The 27,533-nt window shown below is 43.9% G+C and overlaps 1 protein-coding gene across 1 annotated transcript in view; it reads right to left on the bottom strand.

Moving 5' to 3' along the window:
- Nucleotides 1–27,533, bottom strand: part of MUSK (muscle associated receptor tyrosine kinase) — a 1,728,668-nt gene that overhangs the window by 20,249 nt on the left and 1,680,886 nt on the right. Inside the window, exon 16 of the mRNA XM_044061034.1 lies at nucleotides 15,993–16,141. Within this exon, the coding sequence (XP_043916969.1) occupies nucleotides 15,993–16,141 (149 nt within the window). The remainder of the gene's footprint in view (nucleotides 1–15,992; nucleotides 16,142–27,533) is intronic.

Here is a 27,533-nt window from a genome sequence, read left to right as displayed (position 1 = left end):
GTGGGGGATGCTGGCTATACACAGGAGTCATGGATGATGACGCCCATCAGAAATGCACACACACCCACACAAGAACACCATAATGAGGCACACGCACAAACCAGGATCATTATAGAGCATGTGTCTGGGATGATCAAGTCAAGGTTCTGCTGCCTTGACATATCTGGTAGAGCCTTGCAGTACTCTCCAGCTACATGTTCACACATGTTTATAGTATGTGCCATGCTACACAATATGATCCCACGGAAACAGCTGCAGCAGGAACAGCACGGGGAAGGGCCACACAGCCCACCACCTTTGCCAAGGTTTCCACAGGCACAAAGGGACTCAGAAGAGGAGGCCCCTGAGCCTGCTCCAATAGGCAGACCGAGGCATGCCCAGTATGCTCAGGCCTTGGCAAAGAGGCAACGCATAGCACACACACTGACACTGTAGAGACCCCAGGGACTGACACCTCTCTCTTACTCGCACACACAGTAAAATGGATGACACACGCATCACATTACCTGTAACGTACCATGTATAGATAGTATATTGTGTGCATTCTACATAGGTGGTCTTCAAGCACCATCCTCACAACTGCTGCAGGCACAAGGTAAGTCAGTCTTCTTAACAATAAATGAATGGATTAGTATGTTTTGGTAGTATATCTATGGTAATGCTGCATGCATGCAAGCGAACTGACAACTATGTGGGAAATCAGGAAATGTCTGCCCAATACTGGCCTCCCCACACTATGCAGTAATACCCAAGGTGGCAAATCCCACTGCAGTATAAGTGTGGGGACAACTAACTGGGGAGTCATAGGTCACAGGCATGGATATCAGTGTGGGGGTCCCATATCCACCTCTCACAACCACACAGCAGGTCAGCTGTAAAGAAACAGAGAGAAATGTCTGGTAAAGGCACACAAATGGTGGCAATGTTGAATAACCCCCCTACAGACTCACACAGTGATAGCACAGCAGGACTCGCAGTTGCAGTAAGGCTATGAAGAGTAAGAAGTACTCAATTGTATGCCATTAAAATCTGATCTGTGCTCTTTACTGATATGCCTCTAGTCTACAAGACAGGACACAACAGTATAGTAAATGGAATCAAAATGTAAAGCAAATATCAGCACAGTCTGCAAATGTGTACACTTGGCAGGTGTGCCCCGCATATACCCACAGAAATGCAGTAACATGTATGTTTGCAGGGAAATAGTAGCATAGCACACATTGGCAGGGTTGTACCAATACACATGAAAACATGTTGCCTGTCCACAATATGCAGAGGTCAATGAGCTATGTGTATGCGTTGCTAATACTGTCAGGATCTGACCAGCATGTTCTCCTGGCAGTCGTCTTGTAGTGCCCTAGGTACAGTGCCATCATTGACAGAGCCATGTGCAGATAACTGCAGTGCCAACTGTAATGCATGTCAGTGACACCCACTGCTCTGCCACTGACATGCCTGGAAGTCACAGTGCTATGTGGAATATACTACACATATAATGGACATCTTGAAGGATGTGTAGCGGAGGTGCTAAGGCTTTTGTGAATATAGTGCTTTTTGGTACTGTTGCCAGTGGTTATTTTCAATAATCCTTTTTTCTTATGTTTGCTTTTACATATAATGGACATTCCTGTACAGTAGAATGCACTCTGTACACACACCCTGACTCCCAACCTCTGACAGCAAGACGTCTGGGCAAGGGCAGAAATAAAAGTGGAACAAAGGCACAATGATAGGCATGTGTTGTAAATATTGCCCTTACATATTGAGAAAGTTGGCAGGGTGAGGGGTTTGTAGTAGCGGGAATTATCTGAAGGTTATATAGTCTGAAACAGTAATGACTGTCATTATTTTGTAACATCACTTTTCAATTATATGCAACTAACTTGCCATAAAAACACAAGTTTACATAGACAGGATGAAATCTCTACCCAAACACCTGGATAACCTGTCAAAAAAATGTACAGGTGAGTGGTATGGCCACACAAGGATATGCCATCTCAGGTTAGAAAGAAACCACACAAGCAGGAGATCCCCAGCCAGTATATCACCAAGTTGCTGGACTGTTTACACAGCACATCATCACTCAACTGGCTGAAGCCACACCTAAGAGATGGCCTTGTTGGGCAAGAATGTACATAGCTACCTTCATAAAAATTGGTCTATACATCATACAGCTAGTATTCCTCTGCTAAAGCACTGTGATGATTTGAGGATGTCTGGCACTAGGTAATGACACAATACATTGCAGTGTCAGACTACAGATATGTCAGAAAATGTCTGCTAAACAAGCCCAGTAAGCCCAGGAAAGTCCTGTGTACTCCTGAGAGGTATGGCTGTAGCACACAAAACCTTGGACTGGAGTACACCTCTCTCTGGAATGGAGCCCCACTCTAACTATAGAAGGTCACACTGGGAAGGCTCCTACACTTAGAGAATCACAGCACTGTCCCCCCCCCACACACACACACATCAGACAGGACTACCCTCAGCTAGCTGTAGGTGGCCCATATGTGATATATCTCTATCTGTTGCATGAGATACACAGACATATATATGGGCAACAGATAACATATGTCAAGCATACACACACATAGATGTGGGGAAGTGATAGACAGACAGTGATGGAGAGAGAGAAACACACACGCAGGGGGACACAGAGTCAGTCACACACATGGATACCCTGAATGGCATACAGTGATGTCCTGCTGTGGGCAGTGGCATACCAGTTGTAAACAGTTGCACGTGCCAGCATAAAAGGTGAGCCCCATTGTGTAATAGTACTGAGGATGGGTTTATAATATCACATCACCTACCTGTGTGTGTGCATGTGTCCCTGTAGGTCTAAGTATTAGGAGACTGTTCCCACTCAGTACACTTCACATTGCTTACTTCACAAGATCTGCTGCTGTCATTCACTTTAGAAATACCATTTGATACCTATCACCCCTATAAGCTCTGTAGCATGTGCAATAACTGCATAACACTATAGTACAAATAACTAGATAGGTATGGGTTCTAATCTCAATACTGGCAACTGTGTGTGTGTGTGTGTGTGTGTGTGTGTGTGTGTGTGTGTGTGTGTGTGTGTGTGTGTGCGTGCGTGTGTCTGTGACAGTTGTGTGTGCAAGAGGAAGTGTGTGTGTGTTTGTTTGTAGGTGTAACAGTTTTAGGCCATTCTAGCCACAACACTTCCCAGTGCCCCACTTTATCAGTTCGCTGTCCTGCACAGGTATCATCATATGCAAAGAGTGTGGTGTGGGTTTGCCAGAGGCCTAGGCTGGGACATACAGTTGACATCCATGTGTGTGTGTGTTTGGAGAGGTATCCTATAGATGGGCTGTGCAGAGGTACTGTGTGTGTCTGGAGGTGACTTGCCTGTGATACAGATATATGTGTGTGCATGTATGCACACAGTCACACCATGTGGCTGCCCTACACAGGGGTATGTTGGACAGCTGTAGATAATACATGGCAAGGTGTTTAATTCACCATTTCTAGCCACGGACACGTGAACTGGTCCTGCCAGGGGTCTCACTGGCACCACCAGGTCCAAGGCCAGATGCAGTACTACTTCTTGATGGTGACTGCTGTCTACTAGATCCATGTCCTGTGTCCCTGACAGGACTGACCAAGACCACATGCCCATGGCCTGCTCTGTTGTGATGTGGACAGCAACCCCCATTCAGTAGTGCTGGAGTCACTGCTACTATGGGAGTGTGAAGATGCATGGCTCCATAGAATCTCAGCTAATGTTGGTGCTGACCTACATCCATGTGGCTGATGCCCATCTCCCATCACACATTCTAGCACAGACATGCCATGGTCGAGGATTGCCAAGATCTCACCCCCCATCTATTCACAACCTTAGTATTTTGGTGTGTGGCCTTAACAAGGTCATGTATGTCGCCACATAAATCAGGAAGAGTTGCATCCACCACCCTGAGTATTTGTCTGGTGTTGCATTCACTACATGCCTGTGCATCCATGACAGCCCAAAACATGCGTCTGGTGGCACCTGCTGTGGCACATGTGACAGTAACTTGATGAGCAGCAGTCCTCCTGTGAGCACCCCTGTCCATCCGCCTGTGTGGGACCTCGCCTGCACTCTAACTATGGCCAGTGTGTACACTCACACCTGCCATAGTCACCACACTAGCCTGTTCCATGCCACCACATGCCAACTGTCCATCGTCTGTGGCTGCTGGGGATGGGTCATGTGTGGGCATTGTAACTGTGTGCCTGGACTTTGTGGATGACTGTGGGATGCCAACCGATGGCACAGGTTCAGCCCCTGACAACTCTACCTGTGCTTGAATATGACCATCAGTACTGCCAAAATCTGCAGAGATACTGACATCAGATTCTGAGCGGGAGGGACTGTGACCACAACGACCAACTGTGGGGGAAAGACAAGATATGTAAATTAATACCTGCGCTATACCATTTGCTGCTACACATGCACACACGCACACATACAGGTGAGATGGCAGTCATGCATTATACAGACCTCACAATAGCCAACTGGTGACATTCACAACACAGTCAGACCACTACATACACACCCTGGACAGGCCATCAACATCACGCAGTGCAGCCCTTTCCAATTAAGGTTACTACTTATATACTCCTCTATAATATGTGAGTAGTGTTAGTAGGTGATGGGCCTTCAAGTAGCACATGCTGCACCCATGTACACATAATTGCTGTTCACCTGTATAGCACAGTGGCAACTCCTACAGAACATACCTCTTAACTATGCAGAGTGTCACTGAATGTCCACATGTGTGGCTCATATTTCTGGTCTGTTCATTATAAATCCTGTGTTTGTCTGACACATTACTGGGATGATATGAGGACTGGTGTCAATAATTAATGGCATATTTTGAGTCACACATGTCAAAACCTGCAGTACATGTATGTTACAACATAACCGGTTACACTAACAACCTTCTACATTTACAGTGAATATTATAAGTGTAGATCCCTGTTAACATGCCAGGTTTGTCTGATATATAACATGAGACCACAGAAATCATGTGATAACATTTCCCACCTTTAATGTGACCTATAACCCGTGCAATCCAAATGAAGAACAAACACATTGGTTGGGGTAACATGTAGAAGTTGAAATACGTACAATAGGCTGATTGCATGACTGTGCACACCCTTAAACTAATACTTTGTTAAAGCACCTTTTGATTTCATAACAGCAGTCAGTCCTCTTGGGAAGGTGTGTATCAGCATGGCACATCTCGACTTAGCAATATTTGTACACTCTCCCTTGCAGAAGCCCTCCAACTCTGTCAGATTGCGAGGGCATCACTTCTGGACAGGCCTCTTCAGGGCACCCCACAGGTTTTCTTTTGGATGTATGTGTGTAATGTGACTGGACCATTCCAAAATGTTGATTGTCTTCTGGTGAAGACAATCTTTTATGGATTTGGATGTATGGTATGTGTCATTGTTGTGTGGAAAGGTGTAAGTCCTCTCCATCCACAGCTTTCTAGCAGACACATGAAGATTTTGGACCAAAAGAGACTGGTATTTTGAACTGTTTCTAATTCCCTCCACCTTGGGTAAAGGCACACTTCCAGCTTATGAACAGCAACCCCAAAGCACGACACTGCCATCACCATGCTTCACCATGGGGATGGTGTTCTTGTGGTGATGCACAGTGTTGTTCTTGTGCCAAACAAACCTTTTGGTATTGTGGCCAAAAAGTGCAACCTTGGTCTCATTATACCATAACACATTTTCCCACATGCTATTGGGGGACCTGATGTATTTTTATTGAGACATTTGCCAGACCTGGATGTTGTTCTATGTGTGAGAAGGCTTCCATCTTCCAAACCTACCCCATAGGCCAGACATGTGGAGAATACCGGAGATTGTTGTCACATGTAGTACACAACTGGTACTTGCCAGAGATTCCTGCAACTCCTGTAGTGCTGCTGTAGGTCTCCTGGCAGCCTCTCTGACCAGTTTGGTCTTGTCTTTTCCACACATTTGGAGAGATGTCCAGTTCTTTGCAATGTCACGGTTACCCCACATTTCCACCATGATTTGATGACTGTCTCCACTGTGTTCCATGGTATATGCAATGTTGTGGAAATGTGTGTGTACCCTTCTCTGGGCTGACACCTTTCACAAATGATATCCCCTTTGCTGCTTCATAAGCTGTATGTGAACTATAGCTGTTGCTGTAGCAGGCAACTGAGTAAATGTTAGGATAGTCCTGGTAGGACAGTTGACCATTATTTGCTGTTAATCAAAAAGTCTCTGTAATTGATGGCAGGTATGTACCCAAGAAGACATAATGCTGTAATAATATCGAAAGCTGCTTCAACACAGTATTAGCTTCAGCCTGTGGACACGTATGCATCTAGCTTCTTGCAAGTTTGTTATGTCAGAATTTTTCTCCTAAAAGATTTGTTTGTTTTACAATTGAATTGTACAGGTTATAGGTCACATGAATTGTTGGAAGGGTTAAAAAATGTTTTATTGTGCTCTCATTTTTGTATATCACAAATACGAGGAATTCTAACATGTGAGTGTACACCATTTATATGGACTGTATAACACTAATTTATAAAATATATCCCTAGTTTTGGGACTTCGTCCTCCCATTTTGTTAGTCTTTGTCCAGATTTCTTGCAATGACAGGTTGTTAGGTATGGTACAGCTGTGTGACATCACCTGCAAATAGACTCCTGTGATGACCACTGTGATGCAATGCAGTTAATCCCACCACAAGTGAGCATACAGATATTGCAAAATGGCTGAGAGTAACAGTTGTGTGCATGGTCACATGCATGACCTTAACATGCCTGGGGTACTGGTGAACCACAACAGGGAAATCCCATACTAACCAGCTTCAGGCTGCTGTCTCACATGCAGACCAAAGGGTCCTATGTAATTGTTGGGGAGAGGTATTGTCAGCAGACTCACATTTGGCATTGGTATAAGATGAATGCTACATTTCTGCACAGGTACAGTACAAGCTGTGATAGTTCACAGTTTGCTGTCCCTCACCATAGATGTGCACTTGTGTGCATTACTAAAACCCACCCACAAATGCAGTTTGAACTGACATATTCACCTAGATACTCTATAGAAGACAGTATGACTGTGACCTGATTAAATTGATGTGCACTGTGACCTTACCTGGATGCTCCTCATCTGCTGCTTGGGTGCCACCCACCTCCACGACTTGTGTTTCATGTGTTTGCTGTTGTGTGGGGGGCTGCCCCAAGGTTGGCAAGGAGCTCCTCTGTTGCCGTAAATGGAGCCTGTGTGGTTGGACCCCCCCCCCACCTGTAGTAGTATGGTCCTTGGGCATGGCAGCAGCCCTTTGCTGGGCACAATGTATCAGGTCAGTTGCCCAATGCCTGACCTGATCATATGTGCAGCCATGGTGGCCCAAGGTGTTCACTCTGTGGACAGGGTCATCCCACAGGGCAGTCCACTCCTGCAGATTTTATCGGCTCCGGCCAAACAGCACCACATGCCGCTGTATTATTGCATCAGCGATAGCTACATTCTCCTCTGCAGTGTATGTTGGCTGACGCTGCATGCCACCTGAAAGACAAACAGGGAAACACATCACAGGACCTCAGACATTGGCCAGAGTTATTTACAGAGCCAGCACATCAATATTGCCTATCATTAGCCACCACTTACAACCACATCATACCCCTGTCATCCATAAGCATGATATGAACCTGCATTGCATTCCTGGTACTGATGTGTCATGTTCCCCCCAGTGAGGGCCAGTACATTGCATAAACCATCATTCATCATTCACGTTTGTGCAGATGGATGACAGTGGCCATCTTCCTTGCTGATGGGATGTCAATGGTGCTCAGGCTTTGCTTGCATACAGTGTGCAATGCAGCTGGAATCATATGCCTGAGTTCATGTAGGATGCAGACAGGAATGTTATCAGGTCCCATGGAGACTTGCTTTTGTTGACCTTAATTAGGAAGTATCCACCTGCTCCTTGATGATGAGGGGAGGGGTGTGGGTGCTGTGCATATCCACCTATACTGATGGTGAGCCGGGGGGGGTGATGTTTGCCAAAAACGTGTCTGCAGCAGCTTGGCTATAGCTATGGTGAGTGTGTGTATGTGGTGTGATTGACCTCCATTACAGTGTGGGTTGAGTTGTTGCCTCTGAGATTGCAGACATATGTGAAGACTGCCTTGTGATTGCCCTTGGTGGATGTGTCCAATTTGTACTCATAGTTAGCCTTACAGTTATCCACCTGTGACCTTATATGCTCATTCAGACAAAGGCTGACTTGCTGCCAAGTTGGTGCCTGCTTCTACTTTGCCCTGTACAGCCAATATATTGACCAATTATGTGGTCTGTATATCGCTGCTGTCCAGCAAAGGGGATTACTCTACTTTGGTGGAGACAGGTTTTACAAGTAAGGTATTGCTGAGTCCATACAGCTATGTAGGTGGTCATATAGCTGTTTGTAGAAGGGATGGACACAAAGTCATAACACAATTGGACACCTCTCCAATTTCAACCTGATAATCATGCTTATTCTAGTACCCATGTCTGTGTCAGGGCAATGCAATAACCAGTAGCTGTAGAAATCTAACTCTGCTGGATGCAGAGAAACTAAGATTACACACATGTACAGCATGTGCAGCTTATTTACCTGATGTTTTGCATCCCATGTCTATTGTTATGAGGCATCCAGGTATACCTACTCATACATACATGTGCACAGGTAATACCTGATATACATTTCTGTTCTATGTCAGTATGGCACAGTATATTTACACTCTTGCTGCTCAGTCATTCCTGTCAACCTGTTAGAGCAGGACATCTGGAGGACACCACACATACATGGGGGGTGTGGGGGTGGGCCAGAATTAGTGACACTTTCTTAATATTGCTGTAACACACTTAAGTCATTTGATAGCACAGTAGCCTTTGCATTCACAGACATACCCTGGAGGATGTCTGATGGTTGACGCTCATATGGCAGGGAGAGAGGAGAAAGGCTACGAGTGTGGTAGTGAGGGTTAAGAACTTTTAATGTTGGCAGTATGACTGGTATGGGGACAGAGCTAGCTGATATGATGGACAGAAGGAAGGTTGATATATTGGGTATGCAAGAGACCAGATGGAAGGGGGTAAGGCTGGGTGCATCGTGTCAGTTCTAAATAGTTCTATCATGGTGTGGATAGGAGGAAAAATGGTGTAGGGGTTATCCTGAAGGAACAGTATGTCAAGTGTTTTTGGAGATGAAAAGAGTGTTGGATAGAGTAATATTTATGAAGCTGGAAATTGATGGTGTAATGATGACTGTTGTTAATGCATATGCTCCGCTAGTTGCATGTGTGAGACAGACAAACGTTGGAGTGAGTTGGATGAAGTGGTGATGACTGTACCCAAGGGTGAGAGAGTGGTGCTTGAAGCAGATTTCAATGGGCATGTTGGTGAAGGGAACAGAGGGAATGCGAAAGTGATGGGTAGGTATGGTGTTAAGCAAAGGAATGCAGAAGGGGAGATGGTGGTGGAGTTTGCAAAAAGGATGGATATGGCTGTGGTGAATATGTATTTTAACAAGACAGAGGAGCATAAGGTGACATACAAGAGTGGAGGAAGATGCACACAGGTGGATTATCTCCTATGCAGGAGGGCCTATTTGAAGGAGACTGGAGACTATAAAGTGTTGACAGGGGAAAGTATAGTTAGGCAGCATGAAATGTTGGTTTCTGGGATGACGTTGGTGATCAAGAAAAGGAGGATGAGTGTGAAGGCAGCACCAAGGATCAAATGGTGGAAATTGAAAAAGGGTGATTGTGAGGTTGAGTTTAGGAAAGAGTTAAGACAGGCAGTGGGTGGCAGTGAAGAGTTACCAAATATCTGGGTAACTGCAGCAAAGCTAGTAAGGGAGATGACTAGAAAGTTGCTTGGTGTGACATCTGGACAGAGGAAGTAGGACAAGGAGACCCAGTGTGGAATAGGGAAGTACAGGGGAGTATACAGAGAAAGAGGACGGCAAAGAAGAAGTGGGATTGTCAGTGAGATGAAGAAAGTAGACAGGAGTATAAGGAGATGAGGTGCATGGCAAAGAGAGAGGTGGAGAAGGCTAAGGATGAGGTGTATGAAGGGTTGTATGAAAGGTTTGATCACTAAGGATGGAGAATGGGACCTGTACCAATTGGCTGGAAAGAGGGTCTGAGCTATGAAGGATGTGCAGCAGATAAGGATGATAAAAGAAAATGAGGGAAATGTACTCACAAGTGAGGAGAGTGTGTTGAGCAGATGTAAAGAGTACTTTGAGGGCCTGTTGAATGAAGAGAATGACAAAGAGTGAAGGTCGGATGATGTGGGTATGGTGAATCAGGAAGTGCAACGGATTAGTAAAAAGGCAGTAAGGATAGCCACGAAGCGGATTAAGAATGGAAAGGCTGTTGGTCCAGATGACATACCTGTGGAAGCATGGAGGTGTTCAGGAAAAATGGCAGTGGTCTTTTTAACCAGATTGTTTAATGCAATCTTGGAAAGTGAAAGGATGCATGAGTAGTGGAGAAAAAGTGTTTGGGTACCAATTATAAGAATAGGGCGATGTGCAGAGCTGTAGTAACTACGGAGGGATAACATTGATCAGTCACAGCATGAAGTTATGAGAAAGGAAAGAGTAGTGGAAGCTAGGTTAAAAAGGGAGGTGAGGATTAGTGATCAGCAGTATAGTTTCATGCCAAGGAAGAGCAATACAGATACAATGTTTGCTCTGAGAGAGTTGATGGAGAGATACAGCAAAGGTTGGAAGGAGTTGTGTTGTGTCTTTGTAGACTTAGAGAAAGCATATGACAGGGTTTCTAGAGAGGAGTTGTGGTATTGTATGAGGAAGCAGGAGTAGCTGAGTAATCGTAAGAATGCTACAGGATATGTACAAGGGTAGTGTGACAGCGGTGAGTTCTGCAGCGGGAGTGACAAGTGTGTTTCAGGTGGAGGTAGGATTACATCAGTGATCAGCTTTGAGCCCTTTCTTATTTGCAGTGGTGATGGACAGATTGAGAGACAAGATCAGACAGGAGTCCCCATTGACTGTCATGTTTGCAGATGACATTGTGGTCTGTAGTGTGAGTAGGGAACATGTTGAGGAGACCCTGGAGAGGTGGAGATAAGCTCTAGAGAGGGGAGGAATGAAGGTCAGCAGGACTAAGACAGAATATGTGTGTGTGAATGGGAGGGAGGATAGAGGAATGGTGAGGATGCAGGGAGTAGAGTTTGCATACTTGGGATCAACAGTTCAGAGTAATAACGAGTGTGGGGGAGAGGTGAAGAATAGAGTACAGGCAGGATGGGGAGGATGGAGAAGAGTGCCAGGAGTGATTTGTGGCAGACAAGTACCATTAAGAGTGAGAGGGAAGGTCTATAAGAGGGTAGTGAGACCAGCTATGTTATATGGGTTGGAGACAGTGGCATTGACAGAAAGGCAGGAGTCAGGGCTGGATGTGGCAGAGATAAAGATGTTAAGATGTTCACTGTGTGTGAAGATGGTAGACAGGATTAGGAATATGTATGTTAGAAGGTCAGCCCAGGTTGGATGGTTTGGAGACAAAGCCAGAGAATAGTGGGATTATGTTGGTTTGGACATGTGCTGAGGAGGGATGCTGAGTATATTGGGAAAAGGATGGTAAGGATGAAGCTGCCAGGTAAGAGAAAAAGAGGAAGGCATAAGATAAGGTGTATGGATGTGGTGATAGAGGACATGCAGGTGGTTGGTGTGACAGAGCAAGATGCAGACGACAAGACGAAATGTAGACAGATGACCCACTGTGGTGACCCCTAACGGGAACAGCCAAAAGAAAGAGAAGGAGATGTTGTAATGTCAGTTTTCAGAGGTTGCCAATGATTTGCTAGACATAACACAACTCTTTGAGTAAATGACTACAAATATGAGGCACACATGTAGTCAGTGTGCATAGCACTGGACAGTTCAATGGTATGAGCTCAGTAAATCACATGCAGTTCAACACACACACACAGCTGCAACAGTATTTCACTATGCAAATACCTTGTATAAGCCCCTTACATTTCTGAGACAAACATGTATATCATAGTTGTATTCACAATTAATATATGGATATCTATGACATCCCAGTAGCTGGCCTAGCAGTGTCACAGTCAGTATTGTTCAACACACACTACTCCAGTAGTAGTCATATGTGAGCCATTCTTTCCTGGGGTGACTTAGGGGCCTGAGCTGTGATCTATGTCACTGCAGACAGACCCAGATGCTATGGACACAGGTTCTGATCAGCAATATAGCAGTGCAGCAAGTTTTGTTGAGACATATTTGTTAAACTTCCTGGTTCCCATTAGTACATACCCCCTACAGCATTCCATTACATACTTGTTTGACATACCTTTTTTGTTTCCAAATATGGTTAGTTGGATTTAAATAGGTGTTGTTTGGTTTGTTTGTTTGTTTGTTTCTTCATCTGTCTGTCTCTCTCTCTCTCCCAGATGTAGGATATACATCTGTTTTGCATAGGCAGCAGCTTGCTTTTGTAGGTAATGCTCATAAGCAGCTGCACCAATTGGTGTCCCACACTTGCTAATTGCATGCAGAACAGCTGTGGTATTATTCCTATAGCGAATGGCATGGCAACACACTCCTATAATTGAGTACTTTATGTATGCATTGCCCCTTTTCCTTGCTGGTGAGGAGGACGTCATAGAGGTGTGTGAACAACAGCATCACAGAGTGTAGCTGGAAATACCTCTTACAATGAAAACTGTGGAGACAGCCCAAAAACTGGGGGAGAATGTTCCAGACATAGGGACAGAATGTAAGTATTGTGGTTATACAGTTGAATTAATGCTAGTTTGACAGGGTTTGTGTGGAGATGGTGATAATTTGGTAACTCATGCTAATGCATGACCTGTTTTCTATCAACTTTTTAAATTTGTGAGGGCGATATGTATGATGTGTCCCTTTTCAGGATTTATCCCTCATTATTTTTGCATTTGTACACATTTGCTGCTTTTGCAGGTTGTGTAGGTGTCGTATGGCACTTTTACAATGCAGGGGGTGTGTCATAGAACCTGTCACACACCCCCTGCACTGCTTTCCTGATGCCGTGGATATTTCATTGTCATCCACGGACACTGAAATGATAATTTATTTCATTTCAGTGTCCACTGACACTGAAATACTAGCATAATATTAAAGTAATTCTCTAATAATTTGCCAGATCCTATTAGAAAGTGCCGTACGGCACTTTCTGAGTGCAGGGGACGTGTTCAATATCTGTGCACTACTTAAACATGCCCCCTGCACTCGTTCATGGTTTGTGTCCGTGTAGGTTGAACAGCAGCACGCCTTCATGAATATGCAAGGCGCACTGCTGTGCTATATGGACACAAACCACTCAATGTAGGAATAGTGCTATTCCTGCATGGAGTTTATTAAATCCCAGGGATCATGTTTGCTCCGATTCCTTTGTTAAAGGTTTTCCAACCTGGTATACATGAAGTAAAGAGGATGAGATTTTTTTTTAACTTCTGTTACTCTACATTTTACATTATAATATTCTTTTTAAATTATGTTGTTTTAACTACAGATAAACATAATTTTATTTATTTATTCATTTAACATTTGTTTACTGGGAAAGTTTGAATGGGACAGAGCCCATTTTAGTGGAGGCCAATGGAGAAATGGTCCAGACGTATGTCTTTGCAAATACTTTTGTTAAGTAAGCCTATGCTACTGATAATGAAAAAATGCATTGCAGTATAATTACTTCCAAGCTCATTATGTATCTTACTGAGATAACCATAGCATAATGCTGGGCAACAGTTTGCATTTTGAATGAATGCATAACCCAATATACTGTAACACAAAATCTATTTTATTTTTGAACTCCATATGAACTGATTCTGTTGCTGTGATTAACAGCATTTTATTGGGTATACAGAAAATACAAAAATAAACAAATATCAGGTTAAGAGGCTGATATATAAAAATATCATGGCATTTTAATTTTTACAGACTGGGTATGAATGTTCTAGTCAACTTATTACAGCGGAGTGTTGTGAAATAAAGAGTCATAATTACAACTTAAAACCATTCATATTAAAGCACACTGAAGTTTACAATATTTTAAGGCACAAGTGGTACAACACGCCCTTTTTGTATCATGCAATTAATTCTGGGAAATCTAAATCAATGTGAATAAACAGCACAAAACTGATCTGCAAAAACTCCGGCAGTTATGTTAACCACGCATCTGTATCACTTATTATGTAATAACTGGTTTAGCATTAGCAATCTTTTATTTAATGCCATGTTGATCTCTTCAGAAGGGGACAAGTAAAAAATATACAGTGGTACACACAACCACAGCTCAACAGAGTTTGTTTGGGCTATTCCACTGTTAAAGTGTACACTCTTCAGATGGTACTGCTACATCACTCACACAATGAGGGTTGGTCATTTAATACGGTGATGAGAAAATGTGATTCACAGACAGTTATAGCTGGAAACTTGTTATTGGCTTATTACTATGAATTGAATAATGTGCTATCAGACCTCACCATGCTAGTTTTCTCTCTAGCACCATATGTATTCTGTTAGTAAAGGCATTCTTCTCACTCATATGTGCGTGCACACACACACATACATACACACTGAGATACATATATTCAAGAACTGATGCACATGTCCACACACACACACACACACACACACACACACACACACACACACACACACACACACACATTCATTCATTCAAATGCATTCAGAATTCTACAGACAGACACTCCCACAAACAAACATTCACCTCATCCTCACATCTTTGCAGAACTTATTTGCACCATAAATACTGCTAGAGGCATGAATGCATTTTTATGGCAGTCACTTTTTCCTCCTAGAGAAAAATTTTACTTGACCTAGCAAAATGAGAGCCATGGATATTTCCAGGGACAAGCAAGTGGCTAAATAGCATTAGCCACCCCCCTACACCCAACAGTCTACAGTAGTCATAATGGAAATGAACTGGAGCATATGGTGTTGCATTATCTGTTGAGATCTGCCAGGACTGAGAAAGGAGGTGGCTCATGTCCCAGAAGAACTCTGCAGGATTTAGAGGAATTACTTTCCTATCAAGAAATCAAAGGGTACATCTCCTCTAACCCAGACAATGTCATGAAGTATCATCCAACATTTGAGTTGTCATTTATTTTGTGCCAGTATATTCTGCAAGGCTGCAGCGTTTTCCAGAGTTGCATGTGCTGTGTTTTGCTCAGACAGTATCTTCATACAAACCACTGCAAACACACTGTCAGTGCCATTATACAGAATTTTCAAACTACAGGCAAGAAAAGTGTTCCCCTTTCTAACATCCACAAGATTAAGATAAGGTTAGAAAGGGGAAACCTTTTTGCAAAGACAGAAGAATCCCAGTCCTTTAAATTAAGGCTTTGTTCATCAAGAAACTTTATTAGTGATTAAAGGGACAGACAATTCCATATATGGGAATTTGACCTCAGAGTCATGACCAGCTACAACTATAGTACTGCTCCTCGGATTTGCTTGTCTTTCAAATGGTGCACTGAAGGATAAGCCACGCCAGTGGGTCCTGAATAATATAGCATGTCTGCTTCATCCTGGGCAAGGGATGACAACTGTAATATCTTTACTCTAAAATGGTTAAGCCTACATTTACAGTTGTTAATAGTAAACATTCCACAGGTACATGTTACAAGTATTTATTCTAAGTTGCATTTCATCTCACTCAATCACTGCTAATTCTGTTTTGTCTGCAAAGTGAATCTAGAAGATCCTTGAGCTACTGATCTGCTTATGCTGTTCTGGCTGCTGCTGCTTCTGTTTTACTTTGGCATTATTACTGATGCAGCTAAATCATTTAAGATGTTTACATTTTATATATGCAATATATAACAATGAGGTTGTTATTTCTAGACAAACGAACATTAAAACTGATTTGCTTTACCTAACAGTTTGACAATGTTTGGATGATCAAATTCTGCCATTAGTGCAGCCTCTCTTTGGAAATCAGCCTGCATATCAGCAGAAGCTTCTTCTTTTAGCATCTTCACTGCCACCATGGTAGACATCTCGTTTGGTAGAAGTCTTGGTGCCCTAACAAAGTAAAGACACAAATGTCAGATAACTTCACTTATTTTCTATATGCTAAAAAAACATAAAGAGCAATATGAGCTATAGCAGGTTATACTGTTAGCTGATAAAAGGGAAGGAAAGATATGCTGGCTTGATGGTATTAATGCAAGGTATTTCCTTAACTTCCTTATGCAGTTGTGGCTAGCATTTGAAGTTTCAGGTGGTTAGCATCAGAAAAATGGTGGTATTGCCACAGGTCAGTTCTATAATCTTGGGGTAGGATGCTGAATCACTCTAACAGAAAAATCCAAGGGAGGTTGTGGAAATCCTCCAATCACCTGCTTACTGAAAAAAGTATAGTCATACCTAAAAATCAAGATAGACCCACATGGAAAGATTTATGTTGCCATCTGCATCATGACGTATGTATCTATTCTTGGGACATAAAGCTGCATGGAGGAAAACAATACAGTATGATGGGTTTGCTGGGTTCTCCCCCACATCTGAATATCTCATTTAGCTGCCAATACCTAACAGTATTACATCTGAACTTAAGTGTCATTGGGCCCACTGTTCAGGGTGCAACATTGTGGCAAAGATCAGATGAGTAAGAGAATGAACTGCCACTGGGGAATGTGACAAGTAAATATGAAGATTAGTGACACTGGCATAAACACAATCAACCAACCAACCAGAAAATAAACAATAAAACAAATACATAACTGTTTTTATTTTTTATTTGCATTCACATAGTTTCACTGAAGCATGTTCCAAGTGTTAGAACATCGTGTCATATTTTTAATACGAATGGGAAACTTATTTTGTATTACTTCAATGTGAATCTAACCACAACTATGTGAGCCTGTCATTAGATTATTTTATTTTTTTAATAGCAGATTTTTTTATTAAAATATTTACAGCTATGCGTGCACCCAAGAGTAATCAATAAATATAGTAATGACATTAACATGGACAACACCGGAAATATCATTTGAGCATTACAGTCTCAAGTTCTTACAACCTGTTAATTATTGTTGCAACAATTTTAACTCTAGTGACCCCTCAGTTTAACATTTTTTATTGCTATTTCTAAGTCATAAATTTCTCCAGTAAAGTTTATTAACTCTTTTACAGTAAGTGACCATTTGCTTCAATCTGTATGTTATTTATTTACTTATTTATGTTTGCCATCCAGTATTATCATGACAATTAATAAGCTACTAAGTTATCGCACCTTTAGCTGAGATCAGTAGTTATTCAGAGCTGGACATGCTCAAAAATATTTTAACTGCCACCCAGTGCCCCTTCCTCAGACACCCAGCATATTGAACTGGCAGTGGGATAATTCTGGGCTAATGTAGATGGTGTATAAAAGTAACTGGAAAGACATTGCAAACCGTTCTGCATTTGGCAGATTTGATTCCATTTCTAGCAACTATGATTAACTTATCTCAGACTTCTTGGGTCATCTTTACATTAACTCTCTCTCTCTCTCTTAAGTAGTTATACACTTATTAAGTTACTTGACCCTTGCAGCCATATAAATTTGAATTAAAGTGTGACACCAATTCTCTTTGTGGAATAAAGCTCACTTTTAGGATCAATTACCCATTTGACCAAAGTTGGCCAATGATTTCTTTTGATTGTTTCACCAGTTTCTCATCAGCTGACCAAATATTTTGCCATCTCCATATTTATATTACACTTATTTGTAAACTCTCCTCACATTATATAATTAAGCATATTATTACGCTATTCCTAGTGAGTCAACCCTGGACAAGATCTCAGAATGGCATAGATGTTACAGAAATGAATATCCCATTTCTATGAACTCCCAGTAGACATCAATTCATTTTACCAGCTACTCATACCTGTCTCCCATACTACCAAACAAGAGCACCACATCTGTGACACTGGACTCATGTTGATCCATCATAGGTGGTTTTCATGAAAGCAAATAAACCAAAACTAGTTTCCGAAAACAACTTCAATGAACATTGAAAAAACTTTTTTTTTGAAGAAAGACATCCCCCCCACACACACACACAATTATATATACTAACTCCAAGGTTGCACAACAGTGGAGAAAAAGGCAATCTCCACTTTTGTCAAAGGCGGTTTCAGAGAACTGGCTTTGGTTTCTTTGCATTCACTGAAATCACCTTGGAGAGATTGGCATACTCCCCATCATCAATATAGTGCAGCAGTAACCCTGCAAACTCCTTCTTCAATGAGCCCCATTCCTGTGTCAGTGATTGCTCACCCTGGCTTAACACTGCCAACTAGTGAAGGCAGATGAGCTACAGTAACCAGTGAAGGCAGATGATCTGCAGTAAACAGTGAAAGCAGATGAGCTACAGTAACCAGTGAAGGCAGAAGAGGCACAATAACCAGTGAAGGCAGATGGACTACAGTAACCAGTGAAGGCAGATGAAATACACTAATCAGTGAAGGCAGATGAGCTACAATAACTGGTGAAGACAGATTAGCTGCAGTAACCAGTGAAGGCAGATGAGCTACAGTAACCAGTGAAAACAGATGAGATACACTAACCAGTGAAGGCAGATGAGCTGCAGTAACCAGTGAAGGCTTGTGAGATACACTAATCAGTGAAGGCAGATGAGCTACAGTAACCAGTGAAGGCAGATGAGCTACAGTAACCAGTGAAGACAGATGAGATAAACTAACCAGGGAAGGCAGATGAGCAGCAGTAACCAGTGAAGGCAGATGAGATACACTAACCAGTGAAGGCAGATGAGCTACAGTAACCAGTGAAGACAGATGAGATACACTAACCAGTGAAGGCAAATGAGCTGCAGTAACCAGTGAAGGCATATGAGATACACTAATCAGTGAAGGCAGATGAGCTACAGTAACCAGTGAAGGCAGATGAGCTACAGTAACCAGTGAAGACAGATGAGATACACTAACCAGGGAAGGCAGATGAGCTGCAGTAACCAGTGAAGGCATATGAGATACACTAATCAGTGAAGGCAGATGAGCTACAGTAACCAGTGAAGGCAGATGAGATACACTAACCAGTGAAGGCAGATGAGCTACAGTAACCAGTGAAGGCAGATGAGCTGCAGTAACCAGTGAAGGCAGATGAGCTGCAGTAACCAGTGAAGGCAGAAAAGCTACAGTAACCAGTGAAGGCAGATGAGCTACAGTAACCAGTGAAGACAGATGAGCTACAGTAACCAGTGAAGTCAGATGAGATACACTAATCAGTGAAGGCAGATGAGCTACAGGAACCTGTGAAGCCAGATGAGCTGCAGTAACCAGTGAAGGCTGAAAAGCTACAGTAACCAGTGAAGGCAGATGAGCTACAGTAACCAGTGAAGACAGATGAGCTGCAGTAACCAGTGAAGGCAGATGAACTACACTAACCAGTGAAGGGAGATAAGCTACAGTAACCAGTGAAGGCAAATGAGATACACTAACCAGTGAAGGCAGATGAGCTACAGTAACCAGTGAAGGCAGATGAGCTGCAGTAACCAGTGAAGGCAGAAAAGCTACAGTAACCAGTGAAGGCAGATGAGCTACAGTAACCAGTGAAGACAGATGAGCTGCAGTAACCAGTGAAGACAGATGTGATACACTAACCAGTGAAGGCAGATGAGCTACAGTAACCAGTGAAGGCAGATGAGCTGCAGTAACCAGTGAAGGCAGATGAGCTGCAGTAACCAGTGAAGGCAGATGAGATACACTAACCAGTGAAGGCAGATGAGCTACAGTAACCAGTGAAGGCAGATGAGCTGCAGTAACCAGTGAAGGCAGATGAGCTACAGTAACCAGTGATGGCAGATGAGCTGCAGTAACCAGTGAAGGCAGATGAGCTACAGTAACCAGTGAAGGCAGATGAGATACACTAATCAGTGAAGGCAGATGAGCTACAGTAACCAGTGAAGGCAGATGAGCTACAGTAACCAGTGAAGGCAGATGAGCTACAGTAACCAGTGAAGACAGATGAGCTACACTAACCAGTGAAGGCAGATGAGCTGCAGTAACCAGTGAAGGCAGATGAGCTACACTAATCAGTGAAGGCAGATGAGCTACAGTAACCAGTGAAGGCAGATGAGCTACAGTAACCAGTGAAGACAGATGAGATACACTAACTAGTGAAGGCAGATGAGCTGCAGTAACCAGTGAAGGCATATGAGATACACTAATCAGTGAAGGCAGATGAGCTACAGTAACCAGTGAAGGCAGATGAGCTACAGTAACCAGTGAAGACAGATGAGATACACTAACCAGGGAAGGCAGATGAGCTGCAGTAACCAGTGAAGGCATATGAGATACACTAATCAGTGAAGGCAGATGAGCTACAGTAACCAGTGAAGGCAGATGAGATACACTAACCAGTGAAGGCAGATGAGCTACAGTAACCAGTGAAGGCAGATGAGCTGCAGTAACCAGTGAAGGCAGATGAGCTGCAGTAACCAGTGAAGGCAGAAAAGCTACAGTAACCAGTGAAGGCAGATGAGATACACTAATCAGTGATGGCAGATGAGCTGCAGTAACCAGTGAAGGCAGATGAGCTACACTAACCAGTGAAGGGAGATAAGCTACAGTAACCAGTGAAGGCAGATAAGCTACAGTAACCAGTGAAGACAGATGAGATACACTAACCAGTAAAGGCAGATGAGCTGCAGTAACCAGTGAAGGCAGATGAGCTACACTAACCAGTGAAGGGAGATAAGCTACAGTAACCAGTGAAGGCAGATGAACTACAGTAACCAGTGAAGACAGATGAGCGGCAGTAACCAGTGAAGGCAGATGAGCTACACTAACCAGTGAAGGGAGATAAGCTACAGTAACCAGTGAAGGCAGATGAGCTACAGTAACCAGTGAAGACAGATAAGCTACCACTAACCAGTGAAGGGAGATAAGCTACACTAACCAGTGAAGGCAGATAAGCTACAAATAACCAGTGAAGGCAGATGAGCTACAGTAACCAGTGAAGACAGATGAGATACAGTAACCAGTGAAGACAGATGAGATACACTAACCAGTAAAGGGAGATACGCTACACAAACCAGTGAAGGCAGATAAGATACACTAATCAGTGAAGGCAGATGAGCTACAGTAACCAGTGAAGACAGATGTGATACACTAATCAGTGAAGGGAGATAAGCTACACAAACCAGTGAAGGCAGATAAGATACACTAATCAGTGAAGGCAGATGAGCTACAGTAACCAGTGAAGGCAGATGAGATACACTAATCAGTGAAGGCAGATGAGCTACAGTAACCAGTGAAGGCAGATGAGCTGCAGTAACCAGTGAAGGCTGAAAAGCTACAGTAACCAGTGAAGGCAGATGAGTTACAGTAACCAGTGAAGACAGATGAGCTGCAGTAACCAGTGAAGGCAGATGCGATACACTAACCAGTGAAGGCAGATGAGCTACAGTAACCAGTGAAGGCAGATGAGCTACAGTAACCAGTGAAGACAGATGAGATACACTAACCAGTTTAGGCAGATGAGCTGCAGTAACCAGTGAAGGCATATGAGATACACTAATCAGTGAAGGCAGATGAGCTACAGTAATCAGTGAAGGCAGATGAGCTACAGTAACCAGTGAAGACAGATGAGATACACTAACCAGGGAAGGCAGATGAGCTGCAGTAACCAGTGAAGGCATATGAGATACACTAATCAGTGAAGACAGATGTGATACACTAACCAGTGAAGGCAGATGAGCTGCAGTAACCAGTGAAGGCATATGAGATACACTAATCAGTGAAGGCAGATGAGCTACAGTAACCAGTGAAGGCAGATGAGATACACTAACCAGTGAAGGCAGATGAGCTACAGTAACCAGTGAAGGCAGATGAGCTGCAGTAACCAGTGAAGGCAGATGAGCTACAGTAACCAGTGAAGGCAGATGAGATACACTAATCAGTGATGGCAGATGATCTGCAGTAACCAGTGAAGGCAGATGAGCTACACTAACCAGTGAAGGGAGATAAGCTACAGTAACCAGTGAAGGCAGATGAGCTGCAGTAACCAGTGAAGACAGATGAGATACACTAACCAGTGAAGGCAGATGAGCTGCAGTAACCAGTGAAGGCAGACGAGCTACACTAACCAGTGAAGGGAGATAAGCTACAGTAACCAGTGAAGGCAGATGAGCTACAGTAACCAGTGAAGACAGATGAGCTGCAGTAACCAGTGAAGGCAGATGAGCTATACTAACCAGTGAAGGGAGATAAGCTACAGTAACCAGTGAAGGCAGATGAGCTACAGTAACCAGTGAAGACAGATAAGCTACCACTAACCAGTGAAGGGAGATAAGCTACACTAACCAGTGAAGGCAGATAAGCTACAAATAACCAGTGAAGGCAGATGAGCTACAGTAACCAGTGAAGGCAGATGAGATACACTAATCAGTGAAGGCAGATGAGCTACAGTAACCAGTGAAGACAGATGTGATACACTAACCAGTGAAGGGAGATAAGCTACACAAACCAGTGAAGGCAGATAAGATACACTAATCAGTGAAGGCAGATGAGCTACAGTAACCAGTGAAGGCAGATGAGCTGCAGTAACCAGTGAAGGCTGAAAAGCTACAGTAACCAGTGAAGGCAGATGAGCTACAGTAACCAGTGAAGACAGATGAGCTGCAGTAACCAGTGAAGGAATATGAGATACACTAATCAGTGAAGGCAGATGAGCTACAGTAACCAGTGAAGGCAGATGAGCTACACTAACCAGTGAAGGGAGATAAGCTACACTAACCAGTGAAGGCAGATGAGCTACAGTAACCAGTGAAGACAGATGAGATACACTAACCAGGGAAGGCAGATGAGCTGCAGTAACGAGTGAAGGCAGATGAGCTACAGTAACCAGTGAAGGCAGATGAGATACACTAACCAGTGAAGGCAGATGAGCTACAGTAACCAGTGAAGGCAGATGAGCTGCAGTAACCAGTGAAGGCAGATGAGCTGCAGTAACCAGTGAAGGCAGAAAAGCTACAGTAACCAGTGAAGGCAGATGAGATACACTAATCAGTGATGGCAGATGAGCTGCAGTAACCAGTGAAGGCAGATGAGCTACACTAACCAGTGAAGGGAGATAAGCTACAGTAACCAGTGAAGGCAGATGAGCTGCAGTAACCAGTGAAGACAGATGAGATACACTAACCAGTGAAGGCAGATGAGCTACAGTAACCAGTGAAGGCAGATGATCTGCAGTAAACAGTGAAAGCAGATGATCTACAGTAACCAGTGATGACAGATGAGCTGTAGTAACCAGTGAAGGCAGATGTGCTGCAGTAACCAGTGAAGGCAGATGAGATGCACTAACCAGTGAAGGCAGATGAACTACAGTAACCAGTGAAGGCAGATGAGCTACAGTAACCAGTGAAGGCAGATGAGCTGCAGTAACCAGTGAAGGCAGATGAGCTACACTAATCAGTGAAGGCAGATGAGCTACAGTAACCAGTGAAAGCAGATGAGCTACAGTAACCAGTGAAGACAGATGAGATACACTAACCAGGGAAGGCAGATTAGCTGCAGTAACCAGTGAAGGCAGATGAGCTACAGTAACCAGTGAAGGCAGATGAGCTACAGTAACCAGTGAAGGCAGATGAGCTACAGTAACCAGTGAAGACAGATGAGCTGCAGTAACCAGTGAAGGCAGATGAGCTATACTAACCAGTGAAGGCAGATGAGCTACAGTAACCAGTGAAGGCAGATGAGATACACTAACCAGTGAAGGCAGATGAGCTACAGTAACCAGTGAAGGCAGATGAGCTGCAGTAACCAGTGAAGACAGATGTGATACACTAATCAGTGAAGGCAGATGAGCTACAGTAACCAGTGAAGGCAGATGAGATACACTAATCAGAGATGGCAGATGAGCTGCAGTAAGCAGTGAAGGCAGATGAGCTGCAGTAACCAGTGAAGGCAGATGAGATACAGTAACCAGTGAAGGCAGATGAGCTACAGTAACCAGTGAAGGCAGATGAGCTGCAGTAACCAGTGAAGGCAGATGAGCTACACTAACCAGTGAAGGGAGATAAGCTACAGTAACCAGTGAAGGCAGATGAGCTACAGTAACCAGTGAAGGCAGATGAGCTACACTAACCAGTGAAGGCAGATGTGCTGCAGTAACCAGTGAAGGCAGATGAGATGCACTAACCAGTGAAGGCAGATGAGCTACAGTAACCAGTGAAGGCAGATGAGCTGCAGTAACCAGTGAAGGCAGATGAGCTACAGTAACCAGTGAAGGCAGATGAGCTACAGTAACCAGTGAAGGCAGATGAGCTACAGTAACCAGTGAAGGCAGATGAGCACCAGTAACCAGTGAAGGCAGAGGAGAAACACTAACCAGTGAAGGCAGATGAGCTGCAGTAACCAGTGAAGGCAGATGAGCTACACTAACCAGTGAAGGGAGATAAGCTACAGTAACCAGTGAAGGCAGATGAGCTACAGTAACCAGTGAAGACAGATGAGCTGTAGTAACCAGTGAAGGCAGATGTGCTGCAGTAACCAGTGAAGGGAGATAAGCTACAGTAACCAGTGAAGGCAGATGAGCTACACTAATCAGTGAAGGCAGATGAGCTACAGTAACCAGTGAAGGCAGATGAGCTACAGTAACCAGTGAAGGCAGATGAGATACACTGACCAGGGAAGGCAGATGAGCTACAGTAACCAGTGAAGGCAGATGAGATACACTAACCAGTGAAGGCAGATGAGCTACAGTAACCAGTGAAGACAGATGAGATACACTAACTAGTGAAGGCAGATGAGCTGCAGTAACCAGTGAAGGCATATGAGATACACTAATCAGTGAAGGCAGATGAGCTACAGTAACCAGTGAAGGCAAATGAGCTACAGTAACCAGTGAAGACAGATGAGATACACTAACCAGGGAAGGCAGATGAGCTGCAGTAACCAGTGAAGGCAGATGAGCTGCAGTAACCAGTGAAGGCAGATGAGCTACAGTAACCAGTGAAGGCAGATGAGCTACAGTAACCAGTGAAGGCAGATGAGCTACAGTAACCAGTGAAGGCAGATGAGCTACAGTAACCAGTGAAGACAGATGTGATACACTGACCAGTGAAGGCAGATGAGCTACAGTAACCAGTGAAGGCAGATGAGCTGCAGTAACCAGTGAAGGCAGATGAGCTACAGTAACCAGTGAAGGCAGATGAAATACACTAACCAGTGAAGGCAGATGAGCTACAGTAATCAGTGAAGGCAGATGAGCTACAGTAACCAGTGAAGGCAGATGAGCTACACTAACCAGTGAAGGCAGATGAGCTACAGTAACCAGTGAAGGCAGATGAGCTGCAGTAACCAGTGAAGGCAGAAAAGCTACAGTAACCAGTGAAGGCAGATGAGCTACAGTAACCAGTGAAGACAGATGAGCTACAGTAACCAGTGAAGGCAGATGAGCTACACTAACCAGTGAAGGGAGATAAGCTACAGTAACCAGTGAAGGCAGATGAGCTGCAGTAACCAGTGAAGACAGATGAGCTACAGTAACCAGTGAAGGCAGATGAGCTATACTAACCAGTGAAGACAGATGTGATACACTAATCAGTGAAGGCAGATGAGCTACAGTAACCAGTGAAGGCAGATGAGATACACTAATCAGTGAAGGCAGATGAGCTACAGTAACCAGTGAAGGCAGATGAGCTGCAGTAACCAGTGAAGGCAGATGAGCTGCAGTAACCAGTGAAGGCAGAGCTACAGTAACCAGTGAAGGCAGATGAGATACACTAACCAGTGAAGGCAGATGAGCTGCAGTAACCAGTGAAGGCAGATGAGATACACTAACCAGTGAAGGCAGATGAGCTACAGTAACCAGTGAAGGCAGATGAGCTACAGTAACCAGTGAAGGCATATGAGCTACAGATGAGAAACACTAATCAGTGAAGGCAGATGAGCTACAGTAACCAGTGAAGGCAGATGAGATACACTAACCAGTGAAGGCAGATGAGCTACAGTAACCAGTGAAGGCAAATGAGCTACAGTAACCAGTGAAGACAGATGAGATACACTAACCAGGGAAGGCAGATGAGCTGCAGTAACCAGTGAAGGCATATGAGATACACTAATCAGTGAAGGCAGATGAGCTACAGTAACCAGTGAAGGCAAATGAGCTACAGTAACCAGTGAAGACAGATGAGATACACTAACCAGGGAAGGCAGATGAGCTGCAGTAACCAGTGAAGGCAGATGAGCTACAGTAACCAGTGAAGGCAGATGAGATACACTAACCAGTGAAGGCAGATGAGCTGCAGTAACCAGTGAAGGCAGATGAGCTGCAGTAACCAGTGAAGGCAGAAAAGCTACAGTAACCAGTGAAGGCAGATGAGATACACTAATCAGTGATGGCAGATGAGCTGCAGTAACCAGTGAAGGCAGATGAGCTACACTAACCAGTGAAGGGAGATAAGCTACAGTAACCAGTGAAGGCAGATGAGCTGCAGTAACCAGTGAAGACAGATGAGATACACTAACCAGTGAAGGCAGATGAGCTGCAGTAACCAGTGAAGGCAGACGAGCTACACTAACCAGTGAAGGGAGATAAGCTACAGTAACCAGTGAAGGCAGATGAGCTACAGTAACCAGTGAAGACAGATGAGCTGCAGTAACCAGTGAAGGCAGATGAGCTACACTAACCAGTGAAGGGAGATAAGCTACAGTAACCAGTGAAGGCAGATGAGCTACAGTAACCAGTGAAGACAGATAAGCTACCACTAACCAGTGAAGGGAGATGAGCTGCAGTAACCAGTGAAGGCAGAAAAGCTACAGTAACCAGTGAAGGCAGATGAGATACACTAATCAGTGAAGGCAGATGAGCTACAGTAACCAGTGAAGACAGATGTGATACACTAACCAGTGAAGGGAGATAAGCTACACAAACCAGTGAAGGCAGATAAGATACACTAATCAGTGAAGGCAGATGAGCTACAGTAACCAGTGAAGGCAGATGAGATACACTAATCAGTGAAGGCAGATGAGCTACAGTAACCAGTGAAGGCAGATGAGCTGCAGTAACCAGTGAAGGCTGAAAAGCTACAGTAACCAGTGAAGGCAGATGAGCTACAGTAACCAGTGAAGACAGATGAGCTGCAGTAACCAGTGAAGGCAGATGAGCTACACTAACCAGTGAAGGGAGATAAGCTACAGTAACCAGTGAAGGCAGATGCGATACACTAACCAGTGAAGGCAGATGAGCTACAGTAACCAGTGAAGGCAGATGAGCTGCAGTAACCAGTGAAGGCAGATGAGATACAGTAACCAGTGTAGGCAGATGAGCTGCAGTAACCAGTGAAGACAGATGAGCTACAGTAACCAGTGAAGGCAGATGAGATACACTAATCAGTGATGGCAGATGAGCTGCAGTAACCAGTGAAGGCAGATGAGCTACAGTAACCAGTGAAGGCAGATGAGA

The sequence above is a fragment of the Protopterus annectens genome, chromosome 2.part0 (assembly GCF_019279795.1).
Source record: "Protopterus annectens isolate FY-2018-M chromosome 2.part0, PAN1.0, whole genome shotgun sequence".
In the NCBI taxonomy this organism is placed as follows: domain Eukaryota; kingdom Metazoa; phylum Chordata; order Ceratodontiformes; family Protopteridae; genus Protopterus; species Protopterus annectens.
The sequence above is the reverse complement of the archived record's forward strand: the minus strand, read 5'-3'. Positions and strand labels throughout refer to the sequence as shown.